General features: G+C 45.7%; 3 protein-coding genes across 3 annotated transcripts; 1 reads left to right on the top strand and 2 right to left on the bottom strand.

The window, feature by feature from the left end:
* Window positions 1–605: 605 nt before the first annotated feature.
* Window positions 606–5,746, bottom strand: PCOAH_00053950 (Uncharacterized protein; the record flags this gene model as incomplete). The annotated part of the gene is made up of 21 exons (XM_020062175.1): window positions 606–681; window positions 839–906; window positions 1,038–1,181; window positions 1,352–1,428; window positions 1,533–1,604; window positions 1,809–1,893; window positions 2,017–2,205; window positions 2,338–2,358; window positions 2,482–2,550; window positions 2,695–2,820; window positions 2,946–3,050; window positions 3,151–3,214; window positions 3,424–3,679; window positions 3,796–3,862; window positions 3,974–4,171; window positions 4,272–4,412; window positions 4,518–4,577; window positions 4,734–4,781; window positions 4,900–4,987; window positions 5,068–5,228; window positions 5,423–5,746. 21 exons carry the CDS (start codon window positions 5,744–5,746, stop codon window positions 606–608), a joined length of 2,439 nt encoding a protein of 812 aa, XP_019917845.1.
* An 884-nt stretch (window positions 5,747–6,630) lies between these two features.
* PCOAH_00053940 (Uncharacterized protein) lies at window positions 6,631–11,145 on the top strand (the record flags this gene model as incomplete). Its single annotated transcript, XM_020062174.1, has 1 exon — window positions 6,631–11,145. The coding sequence occupies one exon, from the start codon at window positions 6,631–6,633 to the stop codon at window positions 11,143–11,145; it is 4,515 nt and encodes a 1,504-aa protein (XP_019917539.1).
* A 359-nt stretch (window positions 11,146–11,504) lies between these two features.
* PCOAH_00053930 (Transporter) lies at window positions 11,505–17,321 on the bottom strand (the record flags this gene model as incomplete). Its single annotated transcript, XM_020062173.1, has 1 exon — window positions 11,505–17,321. The coding sequence occupies one exon, from the start codon at window positions 17,319–17,321 to the stop codon at window positions 11,505–11,507; it is 5,817 nt and encodes a 1,938-aa protein (XP_019917557.1).
* Window positions 17,322–18,822: the final 1,501 nt, after the last annotated feature.

The following is an 18,822-nucleotide window of genomic DNA, read 5'->3' as shown; positions in this document are numbered from 1 at the left end:
TTGCACCTCCGCAGGTTGCATGCTCAACGGGCTCACAACACACTTTCACATTACCAACCTTGTCGGGTGAACGCCTCCACATCGCCACATATGCCCAACGGGAAAAAGCCTCTTATCACCCATATGAATATACATATGCATATGCGTATGCATTTACCAAACGGACAAAAAAAAAAAAAAAAAAGTTACCTTAAACAAATTGGCAAGCAGAGGAGCTACAGGCAAACTCCCCTGCGGTGCCTTGCGCAGTGGGGAAAAATATAAATAAGTTGAAAAAAAAAAAAAAAAAAAAAAAAAAATAGGTTGGTCCACTTTTCCCAAACGGGTGAATTACTTACATTTTTTTCTTCTCTCGGGGGAGTGGCTTTGGGGTCCACCATTTGGCTCATTTACTGGTTAACCCCTGTACGCCGTAACCCCAGTGGATATCTTCCCATGGGACAGAATTTAAAAAAATGAGTACCATGTGTATCTCTCTGTCTGATCAATCAGTAGGATGAACAGATAAGTGAATAAACGTTGGGTAGAAATGTCAGATGACTTCATGCCGCCATGTTGTCCAACTAACACCCAGACAGAACTGGAGGACAAAAAAAGAAATGTGCCTAATGTTCTTCTACATTTGCACCCCCTTTGAAATGCTTCCTCTTTTTCTTCAACATAATTTCCAAGCTTCGAGATCTGGCAGAATGGGAAAAAAAAAAAAAAAAAAAAAAAAAAAAAAAAAAAAAAAGCGGGTTGGGCATAGCGATGAGAGGGGATGTCTTATTGGGTGGTCCTGATGTGGTGATCACAACGGGGTTTATTCCGGGAGGGTCAGAACAGAAGTGCGGCTTACCCCTGGGTGGATGAAGAATGAGCCTCGATCGTTTCCTCTGTCAGCTCCGGCACATTCGAGTTCCGTTTCTGAAAAGGGGGGACGGGATAAAGAGAGGGAGCAAAGTTATGTTACAGCCATTCGCTCCTGCGCGATGGTCTCATTTGCACGGTTTATATATGTCACACGTTGGGGCATTCAACGGGTAATTCGCGTCTACCTGTGCACGGGGGCGAATGTACTTCTTAAGCTCCTCATTTAGATTCTTCCTCCTTTTGTCTCCTGGGCCGAGGCCCTCCTCTGAGGATAACTCCGTGGGCAACTCAGGGAACTTCACATTCTTGAATAAATAAAATGACTGCTCCTGGAGTGGTGTGGCAATAAGGTACGATGCACCAATGGGGGATGATGCACCAATGGGGGATGATGCACCAATGGGGGATGATGCACCAATGGGGGATGATGCACCAATGAGGGATGACGCAACTGTGCTAAGTGGACGATGATCATGCAGGTGCGTCCCCCCCTCCTTACCTTGAGCTCCTTCCGATCCGCCTGCACGAGACGCCTCCTTTCCTCTTGGATGTCCTCCCGCGTTACCCCTCTTGCGTCTTCCAAAATTGGGGGAAAAATTAAATAAGTGCAAATGTGTTGACGTTCGAATAATCCCATGGGAGTATCCTTCTTCGAGTGGAGTCACTGATCCGCTGCTTACCTTCCTCCTCGTCGATCAGCCTCCTCCTTATGTGGTGCGTGTGGTGGTACGCCTGGTCGGCTTCCCCTTTGGCTGAGGTGGGCAGTAAATAAATATATATATATAAAAGTGATATAAAAGTGGTATAAACGTGACATAAAAGTGGTTATAAACGTGACATAAAAGTTGTATACACGTGATATAAAAAATGCAACGCGAGGAAGACACCACAATGCCACTGCGCAGGTCCATCCCCCGCTGACGCAACGTAGCGGTGGCCACATGAATCAAACATACCATGGTACGCTTCGTTGTAGATGGTGTCGAATTCCTCCTTCACCTCTTCGTGCTGGTCCACGTTGAATCGCTCGTTCCTCAGTTTCTGCAGAAAGGGGGGGAGGTGGTCCATTCAGTCGGTTGCACGTGTGTATGTGTATATGTGTCCCTACACTTACATTGGCACGCTCATGTGTAGAGACGCGTGTACTGCCTCAAAGGCATATACCTTAAAGTAGGCAAAACGAGCATCCTCATCGTTGCTGTCTTCAGAATGACCACTCTTTGGATCTTCCACAGGGGAAGATGAAGCATCGGATGGAGGGTCGTCCAAACTCATGCGCCTTCTCTCCCCCCTCCTCCTTTTCGCTTCTGCTCTTTTCCTGCTGTCCAGATATTCTTGGAAGCTCGATAGGTCCTGCGTGGGGGAACACAAAGTGGAGGTGGAGCACACAGATTATGGGGAAGAGCTAAAGCGATTATTACGAATGGAGTGACGAACGATGGAATAGGACGGGCTGCCCGTTTTGAACAGCTCCATGCGTTTTACATCTGATAGGTCGGTAATTTCCTGCGTGATCGAGTGGGGAAAAGGAAAAAAAAAAAAATGTGCCACTATGTTGTTCAATCTTTACGTAGGATGGTGTAACTTATCGGGTGATGATCCTTTCATTCACGCAACCCTTTTAATCACCTCGTCTTTTTCCTGCGCAGTCGCTCTGCCGGGGAGGGTTCCCTTCTTCTGCATCGCTACCTCCAAATTCTTGAGTAAAAAAAAAAAAAAAAAAAAAAAAACACATGAACAAGTCAGGATTGGGCACATGTGTATATGTACGGGGAGAAACCCGCCTTTAGTGTGCACCGACGGGTCAGCGTTTGGGAAGCTCCTCCCAGTTGTTGCACTCACCTGCTTTATGTTGAACGGATTGTAGAAGCCAACTCTTCTTATTTTTAGCTCCTCGTTGGTAATGTTGGACCAGAAGTCGCCCAAATTGAGTTCCTCCCGTTTGTAGACTTGAATGCCCTTGTACAACTGTAGGTTGGAAGAGGGGGTAGTGGTGCAGCGGCATTAAAGTGGAGGCACTGCAGCCATGTCGTCACAGGACGCTTCGCTGAGGGAAGATAAGTCCCGCCCCGTTTTCTTTTTTAAATGCCTACGTTTTCATTAATGGGCAGAATGAAATTGTTGGGCTGGCTCTCGATGTAGTTTATGAAGGTGTATCCTCCGACGGCCTCAGGGATTTTGAAGAGAAGGCTTTCGGCCTGCGGGGGAGTGGTGAAATGGTCGGGGGGTGAAGTGGCAATCAGCAATGTACAAATGGGTATGACGAGAAGAACGTAGCGACGCCGTTACGGTGGGCACCTTGATTATCTCCTCGTTCACGTCCAGGTCGTCCAAATTGATGCACACCTTCTTTTGGAGTAAGCTAAAATGAGAAAAAAAAAAAAAAAAAAACAGCAACAATAGCAATAGCAATGGTAATTAAAAAAGGCTAGACAGCTAGCTGTGGCGAAATACACCTGCACATGCTGACTTGTTCATATTTTTTTTTTTTTTTTTTTTTTTTTCCATTCGTTATTCCACTTCGTACGGCTAGACAAATCGCCCTCTCCCTATCCCGTTGCAATTCCTCACCTGGAGTACTTATTGTACATCTTGTTGTAAATGGAAACCTCCTTGGCTATTCCAGGTTTCTCCATTTTTGCCAAATAGTGGAAACGGAAGGAAGACAGGGGTTCATTTTTGTCCTTTATTTCGACGAGACTGTTTTCATCCTCGGTGCGGTTGTTCAGATGGTTGTTCATGTCGTTCTTCTGATCGTCCTTCCATGTTGTTTCGTTGTGGAGTGGTTGGCCGTACGGATCAGCAGGTGGGTCCTTTTCTGGTGCGTCTATAAAATGGGGGAGCGTTAGCAGATTTATGCGAAGCAAACGAATGCACACGGGTGGGTATTTCCACAGGTGGGTATTTCCACAGGTGGGTATTTCCACTGCGCTGATTGGTTACCGTCCTCCTCTTCCTGCTCCTCCATCCAAATGAACTTCTCCTCATCCTCTGCCAGTTGGGACCGTCTCTGCGGGGGGAAGTGGCACAACGGGGGTGGGTTAAACAAACATACAAGTAACGAATTCAACATTACGTATCAACGCAACTGAGAAGAGTAAGTGGGCACTTTCCGGCGTACCCGAAACCGCTGGAGCCTCTCGAAGACATTCCTTTGCCTCTTCTTCATCTTGGCCTTGTCTGTCGGGATGATCACGTCGGAGTACTCCCTAGGGATGTTCATGACCTTCTCCTGCTGCCTTTGATTTTTTAGGAGCAGCAAGTTCCGTCTCCTTTCCCTCAGGTAGGTTAGTATGGCGCTTCTGTTTCCTTCCTCCACCTGGATGTGTGTGTTAGTGTTGGTTTGTGTGGGGAGTTCACTACATTGGGGAAATGTGATGTGCCTTTTTTTCTCTCTTTTCTTCTTTTCTCTTCCTTACCGCGTTATAGTTAAAGTGCTTGTGTTTCAGGAGGTAGTTGTACACGTAGAAGAGTGCGCAGTGGAAGTAGTTCACCTTTTCTACAACGTGTCGGAGCTCTAGCCTGTCCACTTCATTTCGTCTTGTGTAGGCTTTGCTTATCTGTACGGGGTGAAGGTGAATATGTGCGTGTGTGTTGGGGGGTCTCCAAAAAGGGGCGCTCTTTTGTGCCATTCACTGTGACTCGTTTAATCTGTTTAGATTTACGTTGTAAAATCCGGTCATCAATCGGGTGAAGTCGGAGAAGTCGGGTTCGCCTGCGTATTTCTGGGGAGTGAAGAAGGGGGGTATGAGGAAGAAGAGGAGAAATCAGGTGAGACACATTTGCGAGGCGAACGAGTCGTAGGTTGTCTGTCCCGCTTATTCTGTCTAGTTGAGCTTTCTCAGTTTTCCCCTTTCGCTCCTTTTCAGGGTGCCTCTTACCTGCAGAAAGCGCTTGCATTTGTTCTTCTTGTAGCAGCCTCGACACGTCTGGAAAAAAAAAAAAAAAAAAAAAAAAAATACAACCAAATAAAACGGAACGAAACGGAGAATTGTGAATACGCGCAGAGGAGAAGCATTCAACGGGGATTCGCACTATCATTCCTACGTGAACTTCCGAGATGTTGAAAAAGTATCTCATCCTCTTGGCCGAGTTGACAACCTTCTTGGGGGCTACATCCGGCTCCATACGGACGCTGAGGTGGAAAAAAAAAAATTCAAAACAGTTCATTTCTTTTTTTAAAAATGTTCTTTTTTGCCATTCGAGAGGTTTTACCTGTTTTTATCCCTCAGTACTACAGGGCACTCCAACTTTACAATTTCCTCCAGTATTCTTTTGGCTTCCCCATTTTGGGACCCTTCATCCCCTTCGTAGCAGTATTGGACGAAGTCGCTCATCTCGATGCCGATGCTGGAGAACCAGATGGACTTCTTCAACTGCGGGTAGTTGAGGGAGGGTGCAGACACGGGGTTAGCAGGTGAGCCAGGCCACTGTGCAGTAGCCATCGCTACACACCAAGTGCATATGTAGAACAGACTGGCTGATGTCCGTTTGGTGGGCAGCCCTTAGGGAAGGCGCACTGAAGAGGGACAACCTCCTCCATATAGACTATTCCCCAACCGACCTGCACCTTATTCTTGGGATCGTTGCAAGCACAACAGATGGCGGCAAAACTTTCAAAGTTTTTCATGAAATTCAGGCACCCGTTAAGTAGCGCCGTTTCATCGTTCACTGTGATGGCATTGCTCAGGAGGAGCTGCTTGTTTTCCCTCAGGTTAAAATTGTGGACAGCCACTGAGGTATAGAAGGGGGCCTTCCTCACATGGTGGATGAGGGGGTGGTTATTCTTCCTTTGGGGGATACCCCTTGGGGGGATGCTTCCTGGGAGGACATTTCTAAAGAGGATACTTTTTGACGAGCCGCTCCTTGACGGGCATTTCCTCACTGCATTCATTTTCGTAAAAGCATTTTTATCCCGGTGTGTACCTCACGCATGTTCTCGTGGGTTCACTCCAGGTGGACTCCCAGCGGGGGAAAAGCGAACAGTGACACACGTTCTACAGATGTTGTAGAATGTGTAACCGTTGAAAGGTTCTGCTGAGTTATGATGGTGCTGCATGGTGGAGGGCACCTCTTTAAAGTTTACCCACTATTAACTACGGAAAAAAAGAAGAAAGTGCAAAAATGGGGGCTGCCACGAATGGGTTGTTTATTGTGGCGCTGCCTGGCCCATTTGGGAGTACGTTCAGTTGAATTTTTTTTTTTTTTTTTTTTTTTTGAAGATGTTAACACAAAATGGCTAGTCGTCCTCAGCACATTCACGTATCGCGTAGTTTCTGCTTCCACCGACGTGACTACCGCGGGTACCGAAAAACCAGTGCACAGATAAATCACTCCATTCGAACCCACCTTGCGCATGCCCTTTAAACTTTACCACGTGACAACTCTGGCGAAGAAGCAAGTCTCGTGAAGGGGCTCCTTTTGAGGGAAAAGATTTCCCCTTTTTTAAAAAGGATAACCCATGGAGACACAGTCTCACCACAAAATTGAGCCCCCAAATGAAATGGCTGCGTGTAATTATCGGCTAAGCCTGTCATATGTTTGCCGTTTTTTTCTAATTGTTTTTTTTCCGTCCCGCGTAATAGTAATTTTTTTTTTTTGTTGTTGTCCCTTTTTATTACCTGACTTGCTCAGGCGATTTTCTCCACTTTGCGGGAAACATAAGTGCGCAGCTGAGCTGTGGAAGGGGAACGGCCGAAATGGTTATAAACATGCAAGAGGAAGCAACTAACATATGGACGTGTACCCACGTATTATACATGTTTCTTCTCTGCCAAAATGAACGTTGTGGAGCTTCTGGAGAAAAAACACTTTAAGGCCATAGAGAGGGGCATCGAAAGGAGGAAGTTGAAAAAGTACTTCTTCGCCTTTTTAAGGTTTAACAGTTTGTATAAGGGGAAGAACAAAGCTGTTGGGAAGCTCTGGAGGGATATTTCAGCTGGGGGGGAGTACCTCGACACGTTTAAATCTTTCTCATTTGTGAATTTTAAATATGTATGCGAGTTTGTGAAGCGATTGGGGGGGGAAGTGAGTAGTCCTCCCGAAGGGGTGGATGGGCTGCACACATTGGAATGGCCATACTTGTCACCTCCTACTGTTGGAGATGACATCGAGAGAGACCCCCAAAGGATTGCGGATCTCTTCCTCGTACAGTTGTTCCGTGTGGTGAGGCTCCATGGGAAGGTGAAGAAGGGGTGGGAGAGTGACAACACCGAGTGTGAAGGTCCACTTGGAGGAGCACCAACAAATGAGGACAAACCAAGTATGGATATACCCCACCTAAGTGACATTATATTTATTAACCAAAAAAGGGAGTTTGAAATTTTGTTCAGTTTAATGCACCCCCTTGTGCATAACATATACGCAACGAACCTCATCGCAGACGTGATGAAGAAGTCCCCACCTGTAGACATGGATAAGTGCTACATGCAGTTGCTCATTTCTGTGTTACTTCATTTGTACAAAAAAAAGAAAGACGTCCTTTTTTTCTATTTTATGATATACAAAAAATGGAAGGGAGTGAGAAAAAACATTTCTAACAGCGTGGAAATTATGACCGAATGGGAAGCAATAAAATATCTTGTCAGAAAAAATAAAAAAGACATTTACCATTTTAAGTGTTTGCGATACTTTCTCCTTAACCTGTGTGATCGTTCTGCTATTCAGCGAATGTTAAACTACGTCTTCTCCTTTTTACGTGATCTCTTTTCATTCAATTGTCCAACCATTTGGGAGATGGATTTTTGGACATACAGGAAGGAAAGCAACTTTTACGAGTTTGCCTTTTTTGTTTACCTTTCTGTGGAAGATCTGTGTGACCCAGAGTTTGTGTTTTTTCTCCCTCCCATTGAAAATATAAAAAAATTACTCCAATGTGATCAGCCAACTGGTGGGATGGACATTTATTTGCTACTCCACTTTATCGACAAATGTGACTGCGATATTTCCCTGAAATTGAGGCTCATTTTGGTGTCCCTCATAAGATGTGCAAATTCGCCTGACTTGTTCAGGCAAAACGAGGAGAACTTCTTCAATTCTGTGGTGGAGCCGGCAACGGCGCAGCTACTGGGTCGGGTGCAGTTACCGGGTGAGGCACCACCCCATGGAAGTCCCCCCCCGGAGCAGCGCCGCATTGCTCAGTTCGTGTCTACCTACCTGTTCGACAAGGACGAGATAATCCTGCACACCACGAGGAAGGAGTCCTTCTTTAACGCTTCGTGTATCGTAAAGTACGTCCACGTGAGCTGCTACAATATCGTTAACAACAGGAAGGAGTACACGGTGAAGTATGAGCATCTGGAGAGTGACGACCAAGAAGGTTCCATAGCCCACCCCTATGAGTATAACCTCCACAGCGATGTGACCAATTACAAGAATTATTTGTCGTCCAGCGTTAGTGGAAACATATGCAGGAAGTATGCAACGTTCGTATCGGTCCTCCTGCATATGAACCTACTCCTCTTGAGTGATATCTGGAGTTTTACACTGATCAAGTTGGTGGAAAACAATGTATTCTTCCAGCTAATGAATCTTTTCAAGCTGCATCGGAAGAGCGCACTTTTGTGCCTCACCGTTTCGAGCCTCCTGAAGGTGCGTTACGAGGCTGTCCAGGAGTACGTGCGCGTCACAAGCGTTGCTGGTGGTGGTTTCGCAGGAGGATTGTGTGATGACCCGGTCAGCCACCCGTATGAAGATTTGTGTGGACACTTCCGTGGAGATTTCCGTGAAGACCTGGTTGGACCCGCTCTCGCCAAGAGGTGCACGCTTAGGAAAGACGTGCTGGAGTACTTAACCAACGAGAACAAGCTGATGGATATCCTGTGCTACCTATCGATGAATATAAAAAAGGACCTCCTAAAATTACCGCTAATTATTCTAAAGTTTCTTTTTAAAAAGGTACTAAAGTATTTGTCCAAGCCCATACACGACGTGAAGAAGAGCATAAGGCACTACTTCGACAGAATGTCCTTGAGGCTAGGTGCCTACCTGTTTGAGCTAATGCTTGTAATGGCCAGCTGGATTTACTACCAAGGGGAAGTGCACTCCATAGGTCATTACAGAAAAAAGTTTCACCTCTTCCCCGTATACTTCACCTTGGTGGACGTCTACGTTAAATTCGCTGAAAAGTACAGCGAGAAGAACAACGCCGTTCTGCCGTCTCTTTTAAGTTACTCTTTTGTGCAGGGCTTTCTTTTCCTCTTTGACTACCCCAGGGGGGTTATCACCATGGGGAACGGTCTTTCCAGTCGGAACGGAGTTAAGGATGCTGCTAATCCATTCGTTGGTGAGGATCATCAGAGTGGTGCACGGGGGGAGAAGAAGAGCCAACTGTTGAAGCGAGCGTGCAGTGATTATCCCTTCACCTGCGGGGGTAGCCAAAGGGGAATTCCCCCCCCGAGTTGCAGAATAACACAGGTGGACGATATGAACCTACTGAAGCAGAGCGACTACAGTTACGTGGACCTACCTCAAACGGAGGAGAAAGGAAAGAGAAAAGGCATCGACCCCGTCGTAAAGGAGAATAGTAATAGTGAGGACTATTCCCAACATATCGTCTCCATGACGAAAAAATTTATTGAAGAAAATAAAAACCAAGTGTGCTGCTATTTGTATACCCTCCTTATGTTTGCCATTGCGCGAGTTCACACTTCCGTCTGTTACAGATATAGGGAGATTAACTACCTGGTCATTTTGCACGTCCTTCCATGGAAGAGCTGCTTGGACTTCTGTAGAAGGGATTCCCAACTGAGTTGCTTTTTTTTCCAAAAGTGGTACGAATGTGTTCATGCGTTACTACCGGAAATTGTCCTCACGCAGTTTGCCGCAGGGGTGGATAACACTGACATGGATACAGAACAGAATGGAGACGATTACATCATTCCTGACGTCGACATATGCACAGTTGGCCCGTCGGGGAGTTACCCCCATGTGGAAACTTCAAACGGATTATACGCCCAAATTGTGAGGGCCAGAGAAGCTATGGGGAGGCTTTTCCTTGGCGATAAGGAGAAGAGCGCAGCCATTTTCGCCCCCGATGGAGTAATCATCATGGGGTTGGAAAGTTCGTTGCTCAGGAACTGCCTTATCGTGATTACCTTCATCGAGGTGATCTTCTTAAACGGGGGCGGTGCTATGGGAAGTGGTTCAACTGAAGGGAACCCTCATCTAAGCGGCGCTATTGGTAGTGACCCCAATTGCGATGTAGACCCCCCTACCCGCATACGCAACTTCGCTCAAATGATGAGAGACCTGCTGGACGAAGAGCTCTGCGCGCACTACATCTCCGTGTTCCAGAACCCACTAAATTTCTTCCTCAGAATTTCGCCTAAATATACCGACCTACTGATCAGGCACAACTGCCTGGATAGCCTGATGTGTTTTCTTTTTACAAAATTGCAGAACTACCTATCGCTCATACCCCCCCGTCTGTGCACGGAAGACTTCCTACCCCTGAACGTGGAGGACATCGTGGCTTTGCAGGAGACGGCCGTGGGGCAGTGTGTGCTCAGCCTGCAAGGGGAAGACGCACACACCAGGTACGAAGGGGGAACGACAAACGATCCGACCGAAGCGACCAAACCGATCGAACCGACCAAACCGACAGAACCAACCGACCTAACTGGGCCAATCCTTGGAGACCTGAATTTCTTCCTAAAAAAAATGGATGCGCTGGTGAAGACGCTGAGCGAAAGCAGCCTGCAGAGTCTGTGCGAGTCGGGGTTCGACACGCAGAGCGCCTTCTACCTCTCCTTCTACCTCCGTCCAGCCACATTCCACACGGTATTCCACTACCTAGCAAACAATATGCTGGCCATAACAGGTGATAACTTTAACTTGGAAGACAACGTCACCTACTACAGGAGTATTCACATAAAAGAGGAGGAAGCCGTTTTGAAGCCATACAATATACTGAACAAGACAACCTTCTACACACAAATGGTGGTATTTTACCTGATCGTAAACGCCAACAATGAGAGAATCGAAGTGGAACCCTACAAGAAAAGTTTGTGTGGTTACTTTAAGAGTTGCCTGCAGGGATGCTTCAGACCTTACGTGGACCACTTTGTCGAATCCATCATTCCTACCATGCTACATTTTTACTATTTCTTCCCATCCTTTATCCCTGAGGTGTTGGAAGGTTTAATGCAGATTGAGCTGAAGCAGGAGAACGAGCTGCTGTGCAGGGAGCTGTCCCTATTCGAGAAGCGCATTCGGCGGGTGCTAGAGGTGTCCTACGTGCACAGTCCGGAGGGCGCCGAACGAATTGGTGCTGCCCACCCGGCGGGGAAGTAGACGCAACCATGTTGTGGTTCACACCTCCTGAAATAGACAATGAACCAACTATATAAAATATCCTCTGCGAATTTTAAAAAGAGGTTCAAGTGAAAGTCTACTCAAAGATGGTCATCAAATGGGCTACTCAAAAAGGAGCCCAAAAAAAATTTGTAAGGCACCGCAAAACGGGGCAACCTCTAAGCAGTGCATCTTGTAATGAATCACCTCGGGGTCGAGCTCAAAATTGGGTGCGTATAACGCACGGGTGGAAAAAGGGTGCATAAAATGAATATACAATGTTCGTGCGTGCAAATTACATGCGTGTGTATGACAAGACAAAAAGTAATAGAAAAAAAAAACGCATCTACGGTTGGTGGTCACTCCGTCTGCTGTTGAATCAGAGCGGCCAACGCCGCCTGCGTCTTGATTTCTGCGTAGCTGCACTTGTAGGAGACCTCTCCTTTGGCCACAACGTAAATGAAGTCACAGCAGGAGAGCGTACTCACATCGTGGGCGATGATCAACACAGTGATGTGAGAGAAGTAGTTCCGTATGATGTATTCAAAGGATTTGACGTCACTAGAGAAAAAATTATTCGCATTGCTGTTGCTTAGGTTTAAGTTGAGAACAGGGATCTCATCGATTAGAACAAGCTTGTACGAATGTCTGTTTAGGAAGATTCTTACCAAAGCTAAGTAACGAATGCAGTCATCCGAGAGGGACAGGAAGTTTGCTCCGGTGGTGGAGTTACTCTTATTGCACTTTTCCCTTCCGTTAGGTATTCCTCTACCGTCGTGAGTATTTTTCTTCTTCTGCTTGTAGATGTATTTGTATAAATCCTCCGTTTGGAGGTTAATACCTATTAATTTGAAGGCATCCATAATTTGGTCATCCGTGAAGTTGTTGTAGGGGTCTATATACGTGCGTATGTTCCAGTGGAAGAATACGAAAGAGGACTGAGGGAGGAGACCAATGATGCTTTTTCTTTCTTCCAAACTCATGGTTTTGATATCTCTGCCTTCGATCGATATGGTTCCCCTGGTGGTGGGTATGAGACCTAGTACCGAGAGGATGGTGGTGCTCTTCCCCGCCCCCGACCTTCCTACAATGCCAATCTTCTGCCCCTTCAGTGCGTATAGGTTCATATTTCGCAGACAGGACTTTTCGTTTGCGTAGTAGTACAGGTTACGTGACTTGTCGATGAAGATTTTCTTCTTGTAGCTCACGAAGACGTTTTCGAAGTGCAGCCCGTAGTTGGCCTTTCCATCGTTCGGTACGCACGTTGCTGTTAGGTCGTTTGTTACATCAGTCGGTGTGCACTTCGTCGGTGCGAATTTAATCGGTGTGCATTTCTCCGGTTCGCACTTCACCTCTGGTACCTGCGTGGGAAGCGCTTCCCCCTTGTCCTCGTAGTTCACGTGCTCCTTGAACATCTGCGAACATTCCTCCAGACGCTGTGTGCTGCACATCTCCTTTTCCACGTGCGTGTAGTCATACAGAAGAGACTTAATGATAAAGCCCAAACTGCAGGAGAAGGTAATACAGTAACCAATGGTGCTGGCGTTTTTTTCCTCGTTCAAAAAGTTGGGGTCCTTCTTGTTCCCAATGTAGGGGTGCAGAACATAGGGGTAAATTATATAAAAGGCGGTCAGACATAATACGATGAGCTGCACATAGAGGGAGGCCCATATTGTTAGGCACCACTTGAAAATGGTATAATTCCTATATTCGAAGACCCGCTTGGAATACAAATCGAGGAAGTACTTGTTCTTCTTGTAGAGGTAAATTATCTCTTTCCCCATTATGGTGTTACTGTAGATGGTGCACAGAGGGGCGTGTGCACTGAGGTATCCTCGTTGGGCTTCCTTGCAGCCTCGTGAATACTTTTCAAAAACGCAAACGTAGATGAGAAAAATAATCATGGGCAATACATACGCTGTCTGAAGAACCATATAGTTGAGGAGAAAAATTGTGAACAGAAAACGAAAGAACGTATAGAACGTTTTGTAGATCCGTTTGATGATCCCATTGTCCAAAACATTTATGTCTGTGATGAATCGGTTTATTATGTTCCCCAGGTTGTTGCTGTAGAAGGTATGAATCGGGGCGTATAAAATGCTCATAAGTACTTCCGTGTGGACCTTAGTAGCTGAAACTGCTATTCCGTGGGCTATCAGCATGAAGGAAATTAACGTGGTCACCAGGGATACACACGGTAGAAGGACAAACCACTTCATGTATGCTAGCTGCTTCTCTAAAATTTCGGACTCCTTCTGTCCTTTACTCTTAATGATCGTGCTTGCCAAAAAGAGCAACATATTTTTTATTTCGTCTGTAAAGATGGAGACTACCATGAAAAGCAGTATGAATGCAATAATGGGGGTACCTATCATACGAAGATACCAGACAAACGTCTCCCACTTTATGTTCCCCTTAAAACGGAGATCCTCTTCTTCGCCCTCATCTCCATTTTCGTCATACCCCATGTATTCATACATATAGTTATGCTTCAGCTTTGCCTGCAAAACTCTGTTAACCTTTTCAAACTCGTGCAGCGTTATTTTATCGTCCTGCTCGAAGGACCGGTTGCTCTTATTGTCCCTCTTGCTGTCCCGCTTGTCGTCACGCTTATCGTCACGCTTATCACTTGTCCCCCCGACGTAGCTCTTCTTCTCCTTTACTAGCACCTCCGCATAATTGCTGATCGTCATTTTTCGCATGCTCCCCAAACTACTAAGGCTCACGCTACGGCCTGTGTTCATCATATGGTCTTTGCGTTTTTCCACATAGTTTTGCGTCACCGTGGTGTACTTCCTTCCGAAGGCATGCATAAACGCAGAATCCAGTGGCTCCAGTTTGAAGGAATAGGTACTTTTCAGCTCCTTCAACGTTACAAACTTCTGATATTTTGTGTCGTTCTTGTGGCTGTTCTTTCTTCCACTTTGTTGTTCTGTGAAGAATTCCACCATTTTGCTCCTATTGTTCAGGGTGGAAACTGCACTCAGAGAGGACCCCTCTTTGGAGTATTCCCCCCGTTGTGCCACAATCCCCTTCTTCTTCATATACGTGTGGATGTCCCCCTCGTACACCAACGTGCGGTCTTGCAGACGATAAATTTCGACACCATATTGTAGGTGGCGAATTAACTCCTCATCCAGGAAGCTGTTCCAGATGTTTTGGTTTGCCGTGAGGACAAAAGAACAGTTCCTCTTAAATCCTTCCACGTTTTCTTCACTACAGAAGAGGTTGTAAAAAATATTTTTGCATATGCATGGATCTAATGCACAGAAGAGGTCATCCAGGAGGTACAGGTAGGACATTTGCTCCTGATCCAGGCATTCCTTCAGAAGAGAGTTCTTTTTGAAAAGGTCACTATTCTCTGTGTGCATTTCTCCTGTTTGTCCGATGATCACATGGTCATTACTTCCTCCATTGTGTCTCTTCTGTTCGTTTCCTTCCAACCCACTGTGCATTGCTTTCTTCACTGGACTAACATGTGAACACGTGTTGATCATGTCAGTTGCGTTTAAAGTATAGTTGGTGGAGTTGTTCCCGTCGTGTAGTTCGTACTTCTCCTCCTGTGAAGGGGGCTCGTCATCGGTTACTTTTTTTCCCACCTGATCTGTGTCCCCTTTGTAAATATTCCCTGAGGTGACTTTTTCACGCCACTTCTTATTCACTAGAGCATCTCTCTCATAATCGATCAGCAAGTCACTCATGTGTATATAATGATGATACAGCGCCCTGGCTAAGCAGATTCTCGCTTTCTGTCCTTTGCTCAGACTGTGCTCATCATTCACGTATCGTAGGTCCTTCCTCTTGAAGGTGTTCATATCGTTTATGAGCTCGCTCTCTACAATAACTCGGTAGTACAGATACGGGTCAAACCTATTTCCGAATAGGATCATGGAACGGATTGTACCTATGGTTACCCAGTAGAACTGTGGCACGTACATCACGGGCATGTCCTGGGCGAAGCTCTTCACGTAGCAATTCCCCTGCGATAATCTTAGCTTTCCTAAAAGGGCGTTAAAGAACAGCGTCTTCCCAGATCCCACATTGCCTAGAATCACCACCAGGGTGTTGTTCTTTACCGTTAGGTTCACATTCTTCAGGAGGGCGTCTCCCGGGGTGGGGTCATCCCGACCGTCGGAACCTCTTCCCGTGGGTGGCCTCTCCGGAGAGAAGTAACACCTGTCCATTTTTAAAATGACGTCCCCGTGGTGGTGGTCCGTACCACGCGTGCTGGTCACTTCGGCTATCTTCTCGGTAGTTATTCCTCCACGTGCGTCATCCCCCTTGTCACCGCCGTAGTGGTAATCGTCCCTGTTAGTAGTGCTCTTACCCCCGCTGGTCATTTTGTACCCTTTGTGGAAGAAAAAATACTTGAAGAAGTTCCTCCAGTTGGCGTCCTCACATTGTGTATTCAAATTGTTCCTGCTGTGACCCCCATATGCAGTTGTGGTTGTGGTGTTTATGCCAATCGGGTGGTCGTTCCCGGAGTACCCACAACCGTCACCCTGCTGAAACATGTAGTGGTCGATGTACCTGTTGATTCTGCAAATGTTGATGACCCCCTCGAGAAGGTTATTTATAATGTTAGGCAGGTTGGACATGCCAGCTATGAGCGACTTGTACAGAAACAAAGGAGTGATGATGGAGCTGACGTTGATTGGTTTATGGCTGTTTATCTCTCCTCTGATGAAAATAAAAAAAATGGCTACCTCTACAACATTCATTGAAATGGCGTTCATATAGTTACTTAACGAACCGAGGTAAATTCTAATCGTGCAAACTTTCATCTCCTTCTTTCTGTGTCTATTAACATAGTCGAAAGCGATGGCTTCCCAGTTGAACATTTTCATCAGCTTGTATTCCTTCAATATATGGTGCATGTTATTTATGCGGGCGTCACGACATTTTAGGTGCCTTATCTTAAAAACGCTTGACGCTAATTCAAAGGCAAACATTAGACTATACAGAAATGTTATTAGAAGAATTCCATCCACTACTGCTTCCCTACCCATTTTGTAATAAAACATGTAGAACGAAATGGTAAACTTAATGATCATGTTGCAAAGGTCTATCATGGAACTGATGAAGTAGATAAGGAAGGGTGTATCCACAAACATTATGTTGTATATGTTGAGATCGCAGGAGTCGTTCTCTGTTTTGTCTTCCTGGCGGGGTGGCTCTTCTGTGCATTGGTTGTGCTCACCCTTAGCGACGCTGGAGTTTACTTCCATACGGGGGGACCTTTCTCCCAACTGATCATCACTGATTTTTACTTGTCGCTTAGAACCGACTGTGTGCGCTTCCTCCAAAACAGCGTCATTCACAATGACTTCCCTTGAAAGCGTTTCCCTTGCAGCAGCTTCACACCCCATCGGGTCGCAGGAGACGGGCCCCCCACCAACCCGGTCGTCTGAAACACCCTCAATTTGCACCGTGTGTTGATCCCCTTTCTTGGTCTCCCCCCCTGGTAACATGGCCACCCCGTCCTGCACATTCCCCACGCCGATATATGGATTGCTGATTAATCTTCCCCTAAATTTCTCCAAATTTATTTTATACAAAAAGTACATGAGGGTGATTTCCATGTTTAACCTTAAGCGGTAGTCAAAGAATGTTAAAACGGCGTCGAAAAATAAATCGAAGCATATGACTACAACTAGGAACAAGCCAAATGCTATTTCTTTGTGTCTCTGAACGTAGGGAATCCAAGGGTTGCCCTTCCCCCTAATGAGGAGTATATAGTTTTCTATGCATAGCGCCACAAAAATGAGATACAGCGTGTGTATTACATAGAAGAACGTAATACAACATAGTTGGTTCCTAAACGTTTTTAGCAGGGCAAATATGATTCCCCTCTTCTGCACCGGGTAGTAAGTCTCCCTGTTGGACGTTCCATTCGAACTGTTTTCATGAGATCCTCCATTTGGGTTCATATTACATCTGCCATTTTGTCTCTTCCTCTTTTTAAATCCCCTCAAATTATTCCCCAACTTGTACGCGTAGTATTCAATCCCTGCATCTTCTTCTACTTTGGGGAGAGTGAAGTTGTCTTCCGCCTTTAGCTTATTCAGTATAATGGTGATCCATTCGAAGGTTATAAAACCGAACCATGACATGCTTGCAATAAGGCTCTTCTCTTTTCTCCCGCCATCCTTTCCCTTCACCTTCTTTCCACTCATCGTGTGATCAAGGTAAGTGGATCGGTGAATTGACTAAGTGGTGCAGTGGTATAACAGTACCTCTGTCGTCTCCGTTCGGTCTGCTTCAAACGGGGCGGTGCCGTTTCGCGTCCTTCGCGAAGAGACTTACAGACGGCTGCACGCTCCCGAATCAGTTGGACAGTCCGCTAGGCGATCTATCGGCTGAGTAATCAACGGGCAAGCTTTTATATCAGCACATGCGTGTAGCATTATTTTTCTGAATGCGCTTTGGCATGAGATGCCCCTATTGAGGGGAAACACACAACTGTTGGCTAGCCTGCCTTGCTACAGTCATGCGGAGTGAACCTTCACGCTTCGCTGTCTGCGAAGTTTTCCACACGACCACCGGTATGACAAGTCACTGAAGAGTGTGCAAATGGCGACGCGACGTAATCGCGATAACACCTTGAATCATCTTGCACGGGTCTTAAAAAATGGCACGCCAAATAAGCAAGGTGCAACTCATATTCTTGTTAAAAATGTGTGCAAAATTGTACACGTCGCAGCACAAATTCGCCTGAACTGTGCAGGTAAAAATGGTATTAAAAAAAAAAAAAAAAAAAAAAAACTCCCTTTGTTGGTACAACGTGGTCTGATTCACTCTCTCACTTCCTCCATCCTCTTTATTTATTTATTCATTTATTTGTTTGTTTATTTGTTTATTTGTTTATTTATTTATTTCCTTTTTAGTACATCACTATTAATGCTTTTTCTCTTCCTCTTCCGTCTTTTCCCTTCTCCGCTTATCGCTACACTATAGACGACTCACAGATCGAGGAGAGGCTGGAAGGGCTACCGCATGAACAAGGATAATATCATAAGGTTACTGAATACGGGTGGGGGTACGACAATGTATGCCATTTTTTATGTGGAAGTTCTACTGGATGGGTAGAGAAGGAAAAAAAAAAATTTTTCCTACTGGCACTTCGGATGTATATAGAACGAATTACTGAGAGACTTCTATCTCTACAGCGGTGGAAGAGGCAACCGTTTCCAGGTTGGTGCTCCCCAACTTTCTGTTGGTGAGAACTACCCGGGAAGTGCCTCACCAAGGAAACTTATTAACGCCAAGTGAAGAAGGTAGTCACCAAGGGGAAGTTACGCACATTTGCGGCGAGCGCAACGATAAACACAAACGAAAAGGTAAACACAGGCATGAGCAGAAGTGCAAAGAGAGTTGCACACACGAACACAAGCAGCAGTAGTAAACTAAGCACTTGCGTTGGATGCGTGCGCGCATAGGTAGGGTACATATAGAGATATGTATTACACTACCTTTGCGTACACGTACCTTGAATAACTAAACGGCAGGCCACTTTGCGCTTTTCGCTCTTTGTTCATTTTTTTTTTTTTTCTCTATTTCTTCGCATATCTCATTGACGTGTGGATGTTGTCATTTTTATGTACGGCGTGGCAAAAAAAAAAAAAAAAAAAAAAAAAAAAAAAACCATAAAAAAGAAGAAATTTTTTTTTTTTTTTT

This window comes from Plasmodium coatneyi, chromosome 14 (genome assembly GCF_001680005.1).
Source record: "Plasmodium coatneyi strain Hackeri chromosome 14, complete sequence".
Taxonomy (NCBI): domain Eukaryota; phylum Apicomplexa; class Aconoidasida; order Haemosporida; family Plasmodiidae; genus Plasmodium; species Plasmodium coatneyi.
The sequence above is the reverse complement of the archived record's forward strand: the minus strand, read 5'-3'. Positions and strand labels throughout refer to the sequence as shown.